Consider the following 21,322-nt stretch of genomic DNA (forward strand, 5'->3'; position numbering starts at 1 on the left):
TTTTTTGGCTTTTCGGAGCACATTTCGACATAGAGTGATCGGGATGTCTGCCTACTTTCTTGCTGCACTCACATTCCGAGTAGTCTTGTACTGTTTCTCTCCAAATGTGACATGTCTACCTCATACCTTTCGTCCATCCAGATCATGCGTCCCTGTAGGCACTAGATCATGCGTCCGTATAAGCCAGAAAACAGTTTTCCATTCGCCAAAGACTTCCATATGAATCCATCAGACAAGCCTCACGACAAACCGCGAATACATCCAGTTCGCGACACTCCCAAACCATAAAAGTTGACCCCAGCGAGTGGACGCGTCGAGCCAAATGGCGCCTGTGAAAGACTCATCCTCTTCCAAACTGACTAAAGCTTACCGACCGTGCCAGGACAGATCATTGATTAAGCGAATGGGGAGATGTGCTTCGGACCATTTGGTGTGTTTGGCGATCACGAGCAATCAATTCACGTGGATTGAGTGCCTCATGAGAGCAAGTGAAGGCCCTTGGGAAGTGGTGGGAGATGGAAGACTGAATACAAGTCACAGAGAGGACCGAGACGACCCCACAGACTGGCCAGCTGTCGCTTTCCATGTACACACAGAATGGTGGGTGTGTCAGATGACTTGACACTTTGCTCGATGCTCTGGTCAGACAATGTAGGCGGTCTCCATTGACGTAGAGTAGTGGGCATGTCACACAACGCAGACAACTCGTCCTCTTCAGCTTCTATATCTCGCCATCACCACTCCGCCTCTTGTGCCTGTTCTAGGTCTGACCAGCTCGCTGCATGTCCCCCATCGCATATTACGCGGTCGTTGTGGCAGGAGTGCTCGTGCTCTGCATGATCCATGGATGGATCCAATATTTGAGTCATCGAGTGTATGGGATGCAGCGATGGCTGTGGATGCATTTGTGCCGCCGTCACTCGATTTGGAACTCCGCATGGCTAGGTTCGTGGACGTGGTGGACGGTTGGGGTCCAGCTGGGATTGATGGGAGCGCATCTACTGTTGATCTTCTTGCCGTCGACAGATATGCGCCGCGTAGCAGGCCGCGCTGGCGAGCTGGCTACGCTGCACCTGGGCGTGTTTTGCCTCGGTCCGCATCTTTCCTACCAAGCAGACTGCCTACACCTCAGCCTGACAGACATGCGCTTCGTGCATGGGTGCTTGTCGGGATCTTTGGTGTTGGCGGTCGCTCTGCATGCCATCATCCTCAAGCCGAGCGCGTCAGCCTTTGCTGACGGACTGTCCCAACAGCTGTATGGAATTGTCGTGAGTCTTGGTCAACCTCTCTTTTCGCAGACATGATATACTAACCCGAGCAAGGCAGCGCTGGCCCTGGCAACCATGCTGGTATTGTGCTGGCCACCCGTGCGACGATGGTGCTACGAGCTCTTTCTCCGATCTCACCAGGTGCTGGCATTAGGCACGCTATGGGCGGTCTGGGGCCATGTGCACCATACCACTACCCTCGCTCAGTACACCGTGGTCGGAAGTGTCAGCTGCTTTACCTTGCTAACCATCGTCCAGCTGTTCCACATGCTCTGGGTTCATCGGTGTTTTTGGGCTGGTCTGCCTCGTGCGCATATCACTCGCATGGACAACGCAACCCGAGTGGCCATCTGGACACCCCGACGGTACCTCGTGCGACCAGGGCAGTACATCAACATCTGGATGCCAGGGCTTAATCTGCGCTCCTTTTGGGAAAGCCACCCGTTCTACGTGGTATTCGCACACCACCGCGGTCATGGCACCTTGCTGGAGCTCATGGTGCAGCCCCAACGAGGCTGGACCGCCAGATTGTGGATGTACGCCCGTCCGACAGCGCCCAACCATATCGAGGCGGTATTTCCATCTCCTGACACCCATCTCGTCTTGTTCAGTGGTCCCCACGGCGGATCTATCCGTGTCGAGGAGTATGGGGTCGTCGTGCTGGTCGCCTCGGGTTGGGGTTTGATGGGACAGATGCCGTATCTCCAAGCGCTCATTCGTGGCCATCGAGAAGGGGTGATGAAAGCGCGTCGCATTCACCTGATCTGGCAGTTGAATACCGCGGGTAAGTCGATGAGCAGAACGCCATACGACGATGGCTGTACTGACAGGGCTAGCCGAGGGCGCAGCCGCCCACACCCTCCTCAATCGAACATTGGCGCAAGATACCACTGGGGATAGCGATGTAAGGGCATAAGCCTGCACTTCAAGTCAGGACAGACTCGCTGACCCATCACAGTTCTTTAACATCTCCGTCTACCGACGTCAGGAAAGGACCGAACTCCAGCTGGGTCGACGGGTCACTTCTCATGCTGGAGTGGCCGACTGGCAAGCGATCATCGCCGACGAAGTGGCTTGGAGTCCGCAAGACATTGAACACCGTGCCCAGGTGTCATCGCTCGATCAACTCCCCCTCTTAAATCCGTCCGCCTTCGCCATCGATCAACGCCAGACGATCGTGATGGGTAAGCTTGTTCTATGTGCTGCTGATGAGCGTGAATGTGTGACCGCTGACCAAGGACACCCCAGTCTCTGCCACTGCAAATATTCGTCGCCTTGTCCACCAGGCCTGTCGTCCACATGTGTCACCGCGCGTCCGGCTAGTCGAGCTGGAGTTCCAGCCCGAAGACGACCTTAGTGACGACGAAACTCCGGCAGCTGATCCTCCTTCTTAATCGTGCTGTTCGAAGCATAAGCAGGGGGCGGGTAATATTGGGCGGTGCGGAGACATTGTAGGTAAGACCGTGGGATGCTCGCGAGCTCGTAGTGAGGAGGGGAAGAATGCGTGGTATGTCGCTGACGCTGACTGGTATGGAAGAGTGCTAAGAAGTGAGTAGATTCAGCAACAAGGGAAGAAAATCGCACCACTAGACAGTGTAGCCCAGTCTTGCCCTTGAGTAGCACACGGCTGAAGTTTCTGCTACAGGCGTATAGACAGAGTAGGTCACCAGTCGAGTCATTCTGCATATCGATACACACTCTCTGCACGGTGTATATAGTTTCAGCTGTCAATACAAGCTGTACACACGCTTCTGCCTGTATCAACTCGAGGTGCAAGGAATACCCATTTGTCAAATTGCCATTCGGTCATCATGCACGAAATCTCACCGAGGATTCTCAGCAGGCCTGACAGCATGCTGTCGACGATAATGGGAGTTCGAGGACGGGTTTGTCCCTCGATTTGGCCCCGCTGCCGATGATCTGTTGACGAAATCCCGAGGTGTGGCCTGGCGCACTCTGAGAACTGGGCCACATTTTCAGAAATGGTCTGGCGTCGAATTGGGTCCAGGCCACGTAATTTTGATTGGTCCGGACCATAATTGTGGCCTGGTCAAACTTGGTGGCCTGGCTCATCTCTGTGGCCTGGCTCAAGTTTCCCCATACGGCCTGGGCCAGGTCGTGGGCCCGGACCCTACCAGAGATCGAGGGCCAGACCAGTTCCGGCACTGGGCCACACTGCGTATCGGCGGTGATGTTGGTGGCGCATCTGTGCCAACTAGTCGTCGACATAGGCACCGTGCATAGAAGACTGCCCTCACGCGTCTGCCTGCAATCAATAGATACGCGCCAGGGTGAGCACGATCAGACTACTGGAAAGAAAGACGCAGTAATGGATTGTCACGTGATAGTCGAGACTTGTCATTCGGAACAATGTTGACAATGGAGCAAAGGTTGCGGGCCGTTGAGGTCGCATGGATCGAGTACATCTGACATTGCACAGTCAAGCCGTAATCGATTGCAGCTCATCTGTTCCAATCCATACTTTCAAAGCCTCATTGTTAGCGCCAGCGAGCATCTAGCTGTGTGTCCTGATTTGCCTGGTTGCCCAACATCTAAGCGATCTGTGACTGATCTGACCGGCCGTCCTATCAAGAAAACACTTGGCACGTGCTTGTTGTGTTGTACTCGGAGCACATGTCACTTCGTCTAGCATCATTATCCTCTTGACTCAATCTGTGAGACCTTCTTCTACCTATGGTCTTGGTCTTCTCCATCCGCCGGTCATAGCAACCCATCGCTGCAGCTTTCAGCATACTGCGGACTTGACGTGTGCTTCACAGTCATATCACCCCACTCTTCCCATTCTTCCCATGTCGACATGGTCATCTCGATTGACAATCGGACTACAGCGGCATTGTGCTTTTATGTGAAGCACAGAATGGAGTGCTCTAGGAGGGTTTCCTGGAAAGTACACGGCATAGCTATGGAAATGAGGATCAAGTCACATTCTGATCGCATCTATGTCCTTGTTAACTGTTTCTCAGAATAGTAATATGATTCAATAGGCTGGAAAGGTTCTGTCCTTCTGTCGTTCCATCTTTCTGTCACCGGATGTGGCCAGCATGTTACCCATGTTTGATCACCATGTGCTAAGCATTTTCGCCTAATCTGCCTGTGCATCCGGGCACGGTCATCAACGTGGTTATGGCTGGAACATGACACCATTGACGCAGAGACACTCACTGAACCTAACCTGGACCACTCAATTGAGATCGACGATGATGGCATCACGTGCAGCTGTCGGGAAAGCAATGCTCGACTTCGATAGCTACTCTCATGGACCTTGTCGCTCTTGTCGGCTCGAACATTGTTGATCCCGAGAGTTTACATGCAGCATGACAAATGGCACACCAGAAATAGGGGTGTGCCTTTTCTACGGAATGAAGCTGCCCATACCATCCATTTCTGGCGGACACAGCTGGATACCGACCTGCAATGATCGTGTGGACTCAAAATACCGAGTTCAAATGACTTTCGCCAATTGTCAGTCAGTGTCTCGATTTAAATTTGTGGTGAGAGTGAGCTGACTGAGGAAATGTACCTTCCTCGAAACCACGACCTCTACCTCATGAGAAGCTGGACCACTTCCCTCAATCACGTGGTGAACAATCGGCCACTAACTCCAGTAGCTCTCATACTGAGGGAGTCTTTCAAGGGTCTGTCCTCACGAATGAGGTGCTTCTTGCTGAACCCAACCATAGACGTTTAGGACACAATCACTGCTCAGGGAGATAAAGGATGAGGACTGGCAAACACCGCAGTTCCGTGGGATACTGTAGAGCAACCACACTGGGCATTGGGACTTCCAGAGCACATGCTCTCGGGAGGACGTGTGCAAGCAATATGGACGGTCTAGGAGGTGAATCGACCGGCAGGCATGATTTGGCCGCCTAGGCAGACCAAGGGATCAAAGACTGATTGATCCGTATGCCAAAATACAGCAGATCATTGGCCGGTCCCCCCTGCGGTGGCGTTGATACTCCGTGCTTCAAAGTCACCATTGTGGTGGGCATAGTGTGGCCATTTGGTGGCCACCGTATGCTTAGTCCGCAGGATCTTCTCGGGGTCAGACGCATTCCCTCCTTGTAACCTTTTCCTACCAATGCCCCCTGTGTCGGGTGACATGGGACAGGAAACAGGCAAGTCTTGTTATCGATAGAGCCTTGCATGACCCTGAATTAAGGCCTAACGAGGTTACTCATCACTACGAGGAACTGGACAGAGCCACGAATGAGTTACAGTTATTTCGTTCAGATAGACAGCATTTCAAGCAACGATCTGCGTAGTCCGAGGACCAGTACAGAAGATGTGATTGATGCAATCTATTGGTGTATTCAAAAGCAGGAATAGAGCGTGAGGAATGAAACCTCATCTTGTTGAGGGCAAAAGCCTGTGGAAATGTGTTCCTGCCACCACTTCATATTGATTGAGAATCGAGCCATGTCTTGCTAACTAGGCCTATCTGAGCACTGGCAATGCCACCGAGCTCGGATGCATCTGGACGTTGCAAGCCGACGTTCGGCACCTGGCTCTTCATTCGACGAAGTCCCAAACGAGGTAGTCATTACGGTTGACCGAGGACCATGACTCCCTGCAGGCCACCAAGCGCGACGGAATCACTGCTGGCGCATCAAATGTGCCTCACCATTCCACCTCAGCATAGTCGATGGGCTTGCGCATGTGGAAAGTAAGACGGGAGTCACAATGCAAGGCTCTTCAAATGACTATAAAGCTCACCAATCGGCCAGTCGAATGTCTAATACTGTACATGAACACTAAAGGAGCTGTGGCTTCAGCGCTCGTTGTGATGTTGCTGTTTTCAGACATCTGTGATCCGCTTGAGCAGCTGTCGTCCTTTCCGTCCGCCTACCAGACAGAAGCCATCACCAAGGAATGGTTCGGCCGGCATGTCGACCGTTTGCAATTGTCCACTGAAAGCCTTGCTCTTCTATCATGCGTTATGCCTGCTCGACGGTACGACCGTGTTTATGGCCTCGGTGAGAAACGTATTGCGCGTATCGCAGCCAAAGCCAAGGAAATTGGTACAAGTCGACAGCGAGAACTCGAACGGATGCGGAAAGAGGAGAATCTCGATTATGCTACTGCTGTCATGAAAGCCGTGGAGGAGTGCGGTGCGCAAAATTCATCTCGAGCATCACTAACCATCACCGAGCTCGACCACACCCTGGATCAAGTGGCTGCATGGTGTGACTTCTCCGACGTCAAGCTTCGAAAGCGGTATCCTCAACTGGACAGAGCTTCCTTATCAAGTCAGTTGACGTCAATGTTCCAGCGAATGTCAAGCCTGGAGGTCAAATGGGTTATGCGATTGCTGCTCAAGGACTTGACGCCGGCCATCGTGCCCCAGGAACTGATGGTTGAGCTTGTACACCCGAGTCTGCCTTCTGTGCTGAGTATGCTCGATTCGTTCCCTGAAGCTCTGAGCCACCTCCAGGAGCGGGATTCAACCTGGTTGGGCCAAACTCGGCCAATGGTACCACAAGCTGGTACGCGTGTAAGCCTGCCCCTCTTTAAAAAAGCGCGCAGCATCAAGCACGGCCATTCTCTGATGCGAGGACAAGAAGTCAGTGTCGAGCGCAAGTACGATGGCGAATACTGTCAGGTGCATCTGTGGCAGGACAGCAATAGTCGAAAGCCAGTGATCCAGTTATTTTCGAAGAGTGGTCGAGATTCAACCAGGGATCGTGATCCTATTCTGCCGACGATCCGAAAGTACTTTGGTGCAGGCCGATCGGCAGATCGAGTTCAGAAGCACTGCATCCTGGTTGGGGAACTGGTGGTATGGAATGATGTGGACCGCAAAATCATGCCGTTCTACAAGATTCGAAGACATGTCACCCGTGCGGGACGCCGTCTGGGTTGCCAAAGAGACTCCTCAACAGATCCAGATGAGCATCTGATGATCGTCTTCCACGACATCCTGCTGTGGGATGACCACATCTGCATTTATGAGACATACCGGCAGCGGCGGCAACACCTCCAGAAGCTTGTTCAGCCGGTCCCTGGCCGAGCCGCGATCGGACAGCAAGTCGTACTCGACTTTACTGCCGCTCGGGGTACGTCTGCTCTGGCGTGTGAGATGGCATACGCACTCTCACAGAGATGGGAAGGTCTGGTGCTGAAGGCGTGCGGGGATCCATATATCGATGTCGATGGCAGAGTCACACAATACGTAAAGGCGAAGAAGGACTACATACCGGGCTTAGGCGATTCGGTTGACCTGCTCGTCATTGGTGGCCGATGTGATCCTGTGGTAGTTGCAGGCTTGGCGCTGGTACCGAGCACGTGGACAACCTTCTTTCTGGCATGTCCATACGTGGATCGTGAGAATGGTGGTATCGAGGTTAGTCCTTCGTTTCACATCGTGGGCACCGTGTCACGTCCCTCAATCTCAATGTCCGACATTCAATTCTTGAATGCACACGGCCGCTTATCTCAACGCCACTATTCTCGCCGAGACTAGCAGATACAGATAATGACGCAATTGACTGGGAAATCTCTTCCCTCACATCTGTTCTTGCAACCTGCTGTGGTGGAGGTGGTTGGTGCGGGGTTTGATCGGCCTTCGAATGCCCGATATCTGACTCTTCGATTCCCTCGCATCCTCAAAGTTCATCTTGATCGTTCTCCGGTCGATGTCATAGGCTATGAAGAGTATCCGCGCCTGGCACAGGCCAGTCACGAAATTGGAGATCCTGACGCAAAATACCGCTCATGGTTGAGCAAGCTCGATCCGGAAAGCGAGGACGATGTGGAGGCTGTCGCCACCCCGTCACGATCTAGTGATTCACAGGAGTCCGCCTTGTCCAACAAGGATGTGTCAAGTGTACAGCCTGTCTGCAAGACAGGTATCAAGAGGCGGGCCAGTAGTTCGTTGGTCTCCTCAAGCAGTACGAAGATGTGTCGGCTAGATGTCATTGCGACAACGCTGCTTGGCAAGGCACACACGCAAAGAACCGACAGAAACCTATCCAACCGAGATCGCGGACAGCCAGCAACATGTTGAATCCGCAAATTGACGCCTGGGGGATGTCGCGTTCGTGAACGGTCATAGGCCCCACTCACACCGTGTCTAGGAGCTCGTACCACAGAGTTGCTTGGCCTGCAGGCAAGACGACTATCCTACATCCCGCAGATTGTGCCAGAAAGATGCTGACGCGCGGGGAGCACGCCACGCGTGATCAAATTGGCCCCACAGGCACTTTGAATGTCTCACTGGACGAGACACATGTTCGGCCTTGGATTTCTGTCAAGAGCCGCACAGTGGGCAATTTCGAAGGGTCACAGTAGTTTGGTTGTTTCCTCAGGGTCAAGCCTGGAAGTAGATTGTGGTCAATGGTGCTGCAGGCTTCATAATGCTCTCCAAATCACCTGCATCTCGGCCACACTGGTCGACCATGTGAAGCCGCCTTCGTAAATTGGGAGACTTGAAAGTCCCCTTGGTCAGAGCACAGAGCTGGCACAAGGAGCACAATATGCAAGTATGGACCTATCGGGAGAGAGTATGGAGGATAGATAGAGCTTCTTTGAATGAGATCAGTACGAGAGTAACACTTCCAAAGCACTACACGTGACAGCTGAACGTACGCGCGATTGCGCTGTAGCCATGAAGGCAACGATTTTAATCACGTGATTTCTATGTCGCAGGCAACAGCGTGAAGCTCTTCGGCCATTTACTCGGTTTGGAGCGTCGCCGTGGGGGTGGCTGTGCGATCCGGCTCACCCGTAACGCAGCTCAGCTCACCCTTGGCTCAACCTCGGCTCACCCCAGAGGGTGAGTTCAAGCGGCAACAGCTCACCTACTAATCCGGAACGAGAAGTTCAATCGTGAGAATCTGGGCTATTATCTAAGAGTATAATTAAGTAGTACTTTAAATAAGACTTATAAATTTGTTAATACTTGTATAAAGTTAATAACTAAGAGTATAAGTATTAAGTACCTTTATATTAAGAGAATAGTAAGTTAATATATTATTAATACCTTAAGTCTTAAGCTACTATTAGTTAATCTTTAAGCGAAATCTTATAAAATAACTATATACTCCTTTTTAAGTAAAACTATTCTCGTAATTACTATAAGTATTAAAAGAACTATAGTTAAGATCGCTTAATTTAGCTTAATAAAGAATTATACCTCTAGGATTTTCTTAGAATCCTATATAATTCCTATTATACTTTGTTTTTATAGAGTAAGAACGCCGACCTAGCTTCGTTAAGGAAAGTTTTAAAATATATTATAAACCTATAGTCAAGTCCGTATTAGAGATATTAAGTTAATTACTACTAATAGAATACTAAAGGTTATTTAAAGCTTCGCTAGAAATTACTCAATTATCTTAACGGATAACTAGATATACGGAAATTATTAAGAGGCTAGGATTTAGGTTATATAGGTAGGTATTTAAATAATTACTATTCAAAAAATTAAAGTAATCTAAAAATATAGGTAACGTATAGGCTATTACGTTTTAAAAGAAATTTTAAGTAATAAAAGATTAATAGGCTTAAATACTTAAGTTTATAAGAATACTATAAAACTAAAATAGCGGCTAAGGTAACGGTAGCGGTAGTAGTAGCCGCGAGAGCCTACTAAATAATAAAGACTAACGTAATAAAGAAAATAATAAAGATACTAATAACGATTGAGATTTTAATCTAGGTTATATTAAATTCTTCTACTTAGATACTTAATTAGAATAATATCTCCTTAGCGATTCTATTTATTTTCTTTAGTAATTTAGAGTTTTAACTCTTTAAGGATATTATTAACTACCTATATTAGTATAAGTAAGTTAGGATTAAATAGTTAAGTTTATCTCTTATAAAGATACTTTTTAATTACTTTATACTTCTTTTATTTATAATAAACTTACTAATTAAGAAATCGTTTAATATAATTCGTTTATTTCTACTTATTAAGGCTCGTATATTTCTATAATATATTTATTATAACCTTATTAAATACTATTAGGTCTTAAAACGTTTCTTAATAAATAATATAGTTTTATTTTATAATACTATTACTCTTATCGTTTACCTAGTTATAACCTAAAATACCTATAGTACGTAAAACGGACTAAGAGCGCCTGCGAAGAGAAACTTAATTTAGTTAAATATAGTAGTTTAGATAGTTAAAGTAAGACTTAAAGACTTTATACTTATACTTAAGTACTTTAATATTAGGTATTTTACTTATATTAAACTTTATTTTGTCTTATAGCTTTAATAAACTTATTTATTATTAAATAGCTTAATAGCTAGAGTATTTAGTAGAGTATTCTTTTAATTATTATAGCTGCTATATAACTAATTATTTAAAGTATTTAGTAAAGTATTAAATTAGTTTTTTAATTATTAAGTTAAGTATTAATTATTCTAAGTATTAATTTAAGTATTAACTATATACTAACTAAGTATTAGTTTAAGTATTAGCTTAAGTATTAATCTAAGTATTAGTTTAGATATTAGCTTATATATTAGTCTATAAACTAATTTATATACTAATTTATATACTAAATTATGTTTTAATTTATATTTTAAGTTATATTTTAAGTTATATTTTAAGTTATATACTAAGTTATATTTTAAGTTATATACTAAGTTATATACTAAGTTATATACTAAGTTATATACTAAGTTATATACTAAGTTATATATTAACTTTCTTATTAACTTTCTTATTAACTTTCTTATTAACTTTCTTATTAACTTTCTTATTAACTTTCTTATTAACTTTCTTATTAACTTTCTTATTAACTTTCTTATTAACTTTCTTATTAACTTTCTTATTAACTTTCTTATTAACTTTCTTATTAACTTTCTTATTAACTTTCTTATTAACTTTCTTATTAACTTTCTTATTAACTTTCTTATTAACTTTCTTATTAACTTTCTTATTAACTTTCTTATTAACTTTCTTATTAACTTTCTTATTAACTTTCTTATTAACTTTCTTATTAACTTTCTTATTAACTTTCTTATTAACTTTCTTATTAGTTTATATACTAACTTATTTATTAGTTTATATATTAATCTACTAATTATCTTATATATTAATCTACTTATTAATTTATATATTAATCTATATATTAATTTAATAGTTTAGATATCTATTTAGTTTTTAATTTAATAGCTAAAGTATATATTTAAGTACTAACTTTATTACTTAAATATCTATTTAATTCTTAGTTTAATAGTTAAAGTATTATTTAAAGTATTAGCTTAGCTATATTCTTTTATTTATTAATTTATAAGTAAGAGTATTAATTAAATTAATTCTTAACTAATTAATTAAAGTATTAACGAAAGTATTAATTTACTAATTAAGTATATAGTTATATAGTTATATAGTTATATAGTTATATAGTTATATAGTTATATAGTTATATATATTAATTAAGTAAGTATTTTAAGTACTAAAGGTAAGCGATAGAGAAAAAGCGAAGGTAAAAGCGAAGGTAAGAGAGGAAGAGAGAGATAGATACCTGAATTTTAAGGTATCTAAGCTCTTTCGCAGCTCGATTCCTCTACGCCTTCGTTAATAACGAAAAGGTCTCACGACTTCGTATAACCTTTGTAAATAGAGAGTACGATTCAGCGGTTTCAAAGAACTAATCGCCGTTGCGTAGAGACGATTCGTTATCGCAGCGCAGCTGGCGAAGGAAACCGGAAGTTGCGACGCAGAGAGATTTGAGGTGTCGTAGGGTCACATGATTTGGAATCACATGCAACCAATCATATGCACCGACCAATCAGAAGTGCGGCTTTCTTGACATGATTTGCCTTTAGATTCCTGCTTCGCAGGATTAGGTTCGTAAAAAAACGAATAAAAACCGGGTTACTATACTTCTTAAGATAGAATATTACACTAGGTATATTTAATATTAACTTAACTTTATTTAATAGTTATAGTATAGATACCTAACGTATTTAGAAACTATAGGTTTCTAGTATTACTTACGTAATACTATTAATTCTTAGGTATTTTAAGGTAGTTTAATACCTAGAGTTAGTATATATATAATATAGTATCGTCTTAGTAGTAAATAAATATAAAAAGTGTCTTTCTAAACGATTAATCTTAGGTTACCTTATTCTTAAGATTTATATAACTTAAGATAGCTAGCTAACTCCTTTAGCTTATAAGTAAATACTATAAGTATAGTTTTAGCTTTCCTTAAAGAGGCTACGCTTTTTTTTTAATTACTAGTAGCTATAGGTAGGCTCGCTTTTTTAAAGTTAATATATCTTAATAGTATCGACTTTTAATCTTTATTACTATTATTATTAAGTTTCTTATTATTTAATTTAACGTCTTTAGGCTTAATATTCTTAATATTATTAACCGCCTTATTATTTAATAGCTTAATTATTATTAGCTTATTTATCTCTATCGGCTCCGGCGATACTAATTTAGTAAATATTATAAACTTTCGCTTTAAGATACCTAGCTAAGTAGTCTTTTATAGAGGTTTCTATAGTATATCTTTATATACTATTTTAGAGCCTAACGATTCTAATACTACTTATAGAGTTATATTTTTCTCTTTATTCTCTTCTTATATAATAGTAGATTATAGAGTAGTTTTATTAATAGTAGGCTTAAAGGGGTTATTATTCGCCTTTATCTTACTATCTCTTACTTCTCTATTATTACCCTCTTTACTATTAACTATACTACTATCTTCTTTCTTACTATTATAAGCTTTATTTACCGTAGCGGCTTTCTACTCGGTATTAGCCTTAGCTTTAGTTACTTTCTTTACTTTTTCTAGCTCTTTAGCCTTTTTCTTAGCCTACGTATTTAGATCGGCTTTCTTCTTTTCTTTAACTTATACCTTAGCCTTTACTTTAGCTTCCTTCTACTTAGCCTTTTCTTCGGCTTTCTCTTACTTAGCTTTCTCTTTAGCTTTCTTCTCTCTCTTAGTCTTTTACTTAGCGCTTTTCTCTTCTTAGTTAATTAGAGTAGGTGCGTTAGTATTATTTTATATATCTTTAGCTTCGTCTATTTCTTTAATATTATTCTCGGCTTCTTTATTTTTTTATAGAGTTTAAGTATTTAATAGGTTATCTAGGTTATTTACCGTTACTATATTTACCTTATCTTCTTTAAATACTACCTTAATCTTAGTCTTATCGCCTTTCTTAACCTTTAAGTCTAATACCTACGTTTATAAGTAGCTTCCTATTAATACTTTATCGCCTAAGAGCTATCTTAGCCTATTATAAATCGTATAATTCTAGTTAAAGAGTTTATCTTAAGGTGTTTATTTATCGGTATCTAGTAGTATTAGCGGTAGTTTCCTATCTTTATTCTTACTAGATTTACTATCGTCACTACCTTTATTTAAGGTTTTACTTATTTTAATAAACTCGGCTATATTAAATTATATATAAAGGTAAATTCGCGTAGCTTATATATAGTTATATTAAATCGTTTTAATACGTTAACTTATTTTTTAGAAAATTATATAATATAGAAAAGCTATAGTTACTTCATAATATATAGTATTTATTTTAATACTAGCGTCGTTTATAGTAAAGACTTTTACTTTAGTAAGGCCGTTAATATTACCTAAAATTTAGTAAGACTATAATTATTAAAATTATATTTATACCGCTATTTTATAGAGTTTATAAAAAGAAAATCATTTATATTATATATACCGTTCGTTATAAAATATAGTATCTACTTTTATTATTTATTATATAGTATTATTCTTATCTCTAAAGGTCCTACTATATTACTACTCTTAGTTATCTAAAGCTTTTTTTAAGATATCTACTCGGCTTAGAATAACTACTTTTACTTTAAAAATAGGTTTCTACTTAGGTATCGATATAGCCTTTACTATTACTAAAGGTTTTAGACTCGCCTTAATAATAGTATCTTTATTTAGGCTAGTATTAAACTTAAAATTAGTAATAAGATTCTTAGCTCTCTTAAGTAGATCTTTTTTATACTACTTATTATATTCTTTACTATAGCCTTTTTATTAAATAAAGTATTTAGCGATCTCTTTTTATCTATATTTATAAGTTCTCTTAGCGATAAGCTTCTTAATCTTAAAGCTCTTTGATTAAAGATATTACCCTCGTTTTCTATAATCTTTAAGTAATCTAAACGCGATTAAGAGTATAGATTTTTATTTATAGATACGGGCTCTAGTTAAGTAATAGATATTACTAAATATATCTTTTAGTAGCTAAAGAGCTTTAGTTCGTATACTAATCGCCTAATTCTTCGCTTAATTAGGAATAGACTATATCTCTATACTAAGAATTTCCTACTCTTATTTTCTGGTATAGTATAGTCTTTATAAAGATTAAGAAATACTTTATTATTTAGTTTAAGAAGTATCGGCTTATACTTAGATTTATATTATTTCTTTATATAAATTATAGCGAAATTCGTTACGTCTTAAGTATACTATTTATAAACTTCTTAATTAAGTATTCGTATTACTAGGTTAGCTATAGTATTAACTAAACTTAGAAGCTCTTATACTTTTATATCTATAACGACCTTATTCGAAGTTAGTTTAATAGCTTAATTCTCTAAGTTATTTAGGGTTATTTATAAAATCGGTAACTTATTTAACTATAGGTTCTCGGATTCTACAATAAGATATTTTAGTACTATTTTAATTATTTAGTTTATTCTCTTAGACTACTTATTTATCTAAGAGTAGTATATTATAAAAAGTAGGAGTTTATAGTTTAGCCTCCTAAATAATCCTTACTAAAAAGCTAAAAGGAATTTTAAGTCTTAATCGCTAATAATAGATATTAGAATTCCCTAATTAGCTAGTATCTATATATTAACTATCTTTACTATTTATTCCTTAGCTAGATATATAGACTTACTTAAAATAATTAGAACTTTCTTTAATATCTTATAAGTATAAGTTATAATACTATTAAAGCTATACTTTTATATAAAGAGGCCTATAATAAAATCTATAGTAACTATTTAGAAAGAGAGCTTAGGCGATTTAACTAGAGATAGCTACTCGTATAGCTAGTATCGTTTTATACTTTATAACTAGTATTTCAGGTAATACTTAAGATACTTACGTAGCTATTAATATATTTTATATAAGTATAGGATCTTAGTAACTTTTATATATACCTAATAAAAGACGATATATTCTAGATCGTTATAAACTATCTTAAAAATTTCCTTCTTAAGGCTAAAAGAAATATATAATCTTAGTAACTTATAGTCTTACCTATTAATATAGATAAGTTTATTAATAACTTTATAAGGTAGTATACTTAGTATTTATATCGTTACCTTTTTATTTTAATTAACCTCTTTTATTAACTATTTAAGAAGCTTACTCCAATATTTATTCTAAGTATAGCCCTCTTTAATCTTTTAACAGAAATTAAGTATTATCTAAGCTAACGATAGTATATAAGCGTAAGTCTTAATATAGTATATATAGGCTATCTTAAGCTTATTTACCTTTTTAGCTAAGTAAGATAGTATATTCGCTATAATATTTTACTTTTTTAGATTATACTATACGTTTATATAAAACTATAATAGGTATTAGAATACTCTAACTAGTCTCGGATTTAACTTATTAATATTAAATATAGCTAGTTTTATTTACTTTATAATTAACGGAGTCGCTATATAGTTAGTAAAAAATTACTATAATATTCTTAGCGGCCTTAATTATATATTAAGTCTTCTTTATAACTTATATAAGTATAGTAACCTCTAGCTCTAGTATACTTATTTTTTATTCTATCGTTATATAGGGTTAAGATAAGAATATAATCGACTTAATCTTTAACTTTAATAAGTATTAGCCTTTAGGTATCTCCGAGTCGCTCTTAATATAATAAGCTATTATACTTAAGCCTCTTACGTATATACTAATATTATAAAATAATAGTCTTATATAATTAAAATAGTACCTTTTTAATATTACTATAAAGTCTACTTATAAGGTTTTAAAGGTAGTCTTCTCCTTAGTCATTATCTTATAAAGTCTTATATTCCTAGTATATTTATCTCGTTATTTCTCTATTACGAAAGGGCTCTCTTTTAATAATATCGTCTTCTACTTTTATAATAGCTTTACTTTTATAATATAGTTCTCTACTCCGTTTCGTAGCTAATTACTCAGCTTAATATAATACTTAAGTTCTTTAAGAGTTACTAAGAAGTTTAAAGCTAATAAAGCCTTTAGTTTCTCTTATAATATAAAGAGTTTAAGGCTATTAACGTATTAATCTAGTAGCTATATACTAAGATATATAAGATAACTTTTATTTAATACTAAATAGAGCTTAATCTTTTAAAAAACTTAAAATATTATATATAAGTAACGAACATATTTCTTTAAAGTTTTACTAAAGATTACTATATCGTTTATATATACTTCAATAAAATCTTTATACGATTTTAAGATATAGTTAATTCGATATTAAACGTATAAAAGTAACTCTTTAAAGCCTATAATAGGTACCTAAAAAGTCTCTTAACCTTAATATAATATAATTTAATTATAAATCGGTATTAATCTTCTTCTTAAATTAGCTAGGAATAAAAGAATTATAGAATATCTATTATTAATATATACTTATACCCTATAACTACTATAAGTATATTACTTTATAATAGTATAAGATAAGAGTTATTTTTTATAATAGCGTTAAGGCCGCGAATATCTACGATAACCCGTTCTTTTTGCTTTAGAGATTTCCCTAGTAAATAAACTTATTTTTATACTATAAAGACTAGGTATCTATAGGGAGTTCTAGTTTTCGTAAAGAAGACTTTATTTTAGTCTTATAGCTTATTTAATATCTTATTAATTAAAGCTCTACCTTTTAGGCCTTATAAGTATACTTACTAAGGCTCGATTTTAATATTCGGCTTAAGCTTTACTTCTATTTACTACTTATAGAGAAGTTATACTATATTTAGTACCTCGGTATTCTAAACTTTTAGGTACGTTTTTAGTTAATATCTTCGTTAGACTTCGATTACTACTAGGTAATTTACTTAGGTATATCGTCTAGGGGGTCTATAGGTATAGACTAAGAGGAATTTATTACCGTTAACGCTTAATGCGTAAAAAATCTAGTAGTAGATAGAGTATTAAGTTAAATAACTATAATAAGGTTAGTAGTAATAAGGTTATAGTACGTAGTTTAAGGAAATAACACTGTAGACTAGATACCTTAGGGATTTGTATAGTGCTGTCACGTATTTTCACTAGATACCTGATCCTCCGTGTTGGGGCTTAGGGCCTCAGGCAGCAATAAGCTTACTGGCCCGCCTACATTATTTTTCAGGCCCGCCTACATAGTCTTTGCCCCAATAGACAAGCGGGCTGCCTCAATCATTGGTTCGGCAAAAAGCAGTTTTGCAGATCAATTTTTATAAGCACCTAAAGTCTAGGCCCGATAAACGCTTGTAAAGCCTAGAAGATAGTGCCGATGATGCCTATCACGCCTAAGACTTGAGCCAGGCAAAACCGGCAACTTATCGAGGGAACCGGCTTGTGGGGCTGGTATGAAGTTCTGACAAAGATCCGACTGGCTGCTTCGGCCGGTGCAATGTCCGCACGACCCGTACTTCAAGTTGTACTGTAGACCCAACTGCTTTCCGCCTTGCCTATTTAAACTTATGACTTAGCCTCTTTCGGGAGTGTCTGGCGTTGAGATTCTAGATCTAAGCGCTAGATACTGGGTCCGTCCATTTTCGGACGTTGCGAGTTAGAAGAATTCACAGAATTTCTCGCTTTTGCTTACAGCTATACGCTGTTAGGACGCTGACCTTCCCCATCGAACGATAGCACCTGTTACGACCAGTGGCATCCACCCCTAACTACGTTCACACCGCCCCAGAAGAATGCAAGAACTCTAAACTCGCCAATGAAACTGTTTACTGAACGTCATGCGAAAGGTGCTGTCTTCTCCAAACCCTAGTTGTACGTACATAGGCTGGCGTCTACCATAATAGATTGCTCTAGGTAGCAGAGAACGAAAGGGTATGCTCACTGACCACGATTGACAGGCTCCATGCGTGGATAGAACTGCTTGGCCACTCTAGCTATTGTCTGCTTCCACTAGCACCAGGTGAGTCGCTTACAGCGACATCGTGCTCCAACTATGACATGTAAAGGAGTGGTCGTTGGCGCATTGCCCTCGAAATTCGTCTTCGGGCTCTCCACCGCAAGCATGTTGATCAATCTTCAGCTTTTCGCAAGTCCGCCTGATCGGCTTTCCTGCTACCATATGAGTCTTGGTCGATATCATGTCGAAGGTTTGACCTAGCTTTTACTGAGGACCTTTACGAAAAGGGCAGACCTCTTCGATGACGGCAGCACTGTCCCGTACGTGTGTGATTAAACGTATATATATCGCTGACCAGCACTTCAGTCCTGATCTCGTCTCGTGCATTGTTTTTAACACCCTCCCCAACCAGCAATCCTCCTCTAAACGCATACCAAAAACGACTATTCTCATCAACAACCTCCTCTGCAAAAACATACTCGACGTGCCATTGAACATGCAGCTCAACATTCTTGTTCTCATGGCAGCACTCGCTACTGCTGCCCCAGTTGCTTAAGTTGATGTCGACCTCGGCATTAAACGGGAAGCCTATCCTTAAGTCGATATCGAACTCGGTAGCGGCGGTTCAGTCGATGTCGACCTCGGCATCAAACGAGAAGCCCATCCCTAAGTCGATGTCGACCTCGGTGGCGCTGGCGTGACAGTCAAGCACTCCTCCATGGTTAGACCCATTCTTCCGAGAATGGACAAAGACTCCGGGATAGATGTAGATGTCACAGACACTCTTGGTCCAGCCGGCGATCTTGTCGACGACATTGTCAACGCAGTGCTTGGGGATCTCACTGTCGACGCTCCCGTTGTGCCTACCTTGACTTGAGAAACTATCAGGTTACTAGTGAAATTGGATATATTGTATATACATAAACAAAGCCAGTGTCAGCTTCTGGCGGTATGGATGGTAACTTTACGATTAAGGGGCCATGTGGTGAATATGTTGAATTTCGCCAAAATATAGTTCGTGGACAGTTTTTTGGACAAGTTCATGCTGTTCATTGTCCTCTGGACGATGTGTAGTTAGATTTTGTGTGTCAATGGAATAAGAGATTGGGGAATAATTACATCACATTGCGGGCTCGTCACATTTTCGTTAGGTCAGTGGTGATTACGGATTTGTGAACTGTACTGTATACATTTGGGAAAGTATAACGACCCCTAAAGCTAAAGACGTTAACTCGCGAGCTAACGCTGATGATCACCGTATCGGACAAACCACTATATCCGGACGGAATTCCCCGCTAAAGTACTAAATCTTTACTAGGTTATAGTAAGCTATGTTTATAAGCTATACTACTAGCGGTTAATATATACGTTACGTTTACTACTTAATATTTATCGTATACAGCTAGTTTTATAATATATATAATATCTATAGTAAAATACTAATCTAAAAGCTAAGTACTCTAATTTCTCCGCTTAAATAGTGCTTATTTTAAAACGCTTATATATATATAAAGTAACTATTATAGTTATAGTCTAAGAGTATATATATATTAAATAGGTTCTAAAGTATACTATATTTAAGTTAGAATAAATAGTAGTCTAGTCTTAAGTATATATTCTAATTTTAGTTACTAAGCACTATTCTAAGCACTAATACTAAGCACTAATTAAAGATATCTTATATATATAGCTTATATATTACTTCTACTTTATACCCTTCTAGTATAGCGAATATCAGAGCTTTATATATATAAATTAACTTTCTAAAATTTCCTAGCTCTTTTTTCTATTTAATTAGCGAAGTTTAAAAATAAGTACTAATTAAGCGGGGATTCTAGAGACGCCTATTATAAAGAGCTATAAAAATCTAATAATAATACTTCGTTTGATTCTAACTGTAAGAAACTATTATTAAGTACCTTGTATCTCTATAATATTAATACCTTATAGTCTAATAATATACTGAGCGACTAGTACGCTTAGTAAAACTTCTAACTTTTGGTGCGAATCCTGTCCGGATATGGTGGTTTGTCCGATATGCCGGTCGTAGACGTTAGGTAGGTAGTGATTACCAAGATTTTGTGCTTCTAGGCACTTATAACGTGTAAAGCTTAGGGGCTCATGCCCGAAGCTCTTTGCAAGTTGCCAATCACATGGCGCTTAGGAGGCTTACATATCATCCAAAATGACTGCTGAGGTTGCGTTACTCTCGCTCGTCCTGTGACGTGTGACATAGGTTGACCTTCTCCTTTCCTAATCGTCCTTGCTGCTCGGGGTTTATGTTCATGCAATTTCAGTAGCGTTTCTACTATAATTGACTGAAAAAGGTTAGTATCGGACATACCTCTTTGTCAATCATCTTCTCAATATTCAGTAGATAATGTTGTGCTTTTAGTCTACGGAGGCCACCTGGCCCAACAGTCCTCGAGAAACACGTACACAAATCCCAACCACACAGTACCACAGCCTAATCATCTCACTTCCAGAAGCCATATTCTCCCACCGGCATCAAGGCCTGCACGGAGACAATTGGATGTACTCCACATATGTAGCTGCCGCCCAGAAAATGCCCAGGATGCATTTAAGACCACCACTTGGGCCCCTTTCTCCTCTTCTGGCATAAGCGGTCTACCAATTGTCCCTCGCTTTCGGTACACTGCCTCGGTATGCATGCTCAGGCAGCAGCTCAGTCATGACACCCTCGGTATAGGAAGACTGCGGCACCAAAGTGTCCACTCTCGAATCACTTGGTAGGTATGGCTACGAGAGGACAGTGCTCAGAAGCACCTTAGCGACTCTCGCTTCCATTGGAGAATGCGGGGCCCCAGCTTTTGAGGAAGTGGAGGACATCAAAAAGCCTGGCTTCTTTGGTGTCCCTAGTACCTATAGATGAGATGGGTTCGACATCTCTTGGGCAAAACTGATATCACGATTAGGGACACACTTCTGGACTCTTCCCTTCCGACCAGCACCGAAAGCCTGCACGACAAGCC

The 21,322-nt window shown here is 39.9% G+C and overlaps 2 protein-coding genes across 2 annotated transcripts; both read left to right on the forward strand.

The window, feature by feature from the left end:
* Nucleotides 1-1,592: 1,592 nt before the first annotated feature.
* PMZ80_009186 (uncharacterized protein) lies at nt 1,593-2,662 on the forward strand (the record flags this gene model as incomplete). Its single annotated transcript, XM_064877581.1, has 4 exons — nt 1,593-2,052; nt 2,105-2,172; nt 2,227-2,452; nt 2,517-2,662. 4 exons carry the CDS (start codon nt 1,593-1,595, stop codon nt 2,660-2,662), a joined length of 900 nt encoding a protein of 299 aa, XP_064726306.1.
* A 3,566-nt stretch (nt 2,663-6,228) lies between these two features.
* Nucleotides 6,229-8,295, forward strand: PMZ80_009187 (uncharacterized protein; the record flags this gene model as incomplete). Its single annotated transcript, XM_064877582.1, has 2 exons — nt 6,229-7,632; nt 7,762-8,295. 2 exons carry the CDS (start codon nt 6,229-6,231, stop codon nt 8,293-8,295), a joined length of 1,938 nt encoding a protein of 645 aa, XP_064726307.1.
* Nucleotides 8,296-21,322: the final 13,027 nt, after the last annotated feature.

The sequence above is a fragment of the Knufia obscura genome (assembly GCF_036327395.1).
Source record: "Knufia obscura strain CCFEE 5817 isolate CBS 148926 chromosome Unknown scaffold_13, whole genome shotgun sequence".
Lineage (NCBI taxonomy): Eukaryota > Fungi > Ascomycota > Eurotiomycetes > Chaetothyriales > Trichomeriaceae > Knufia > Knufia obscura.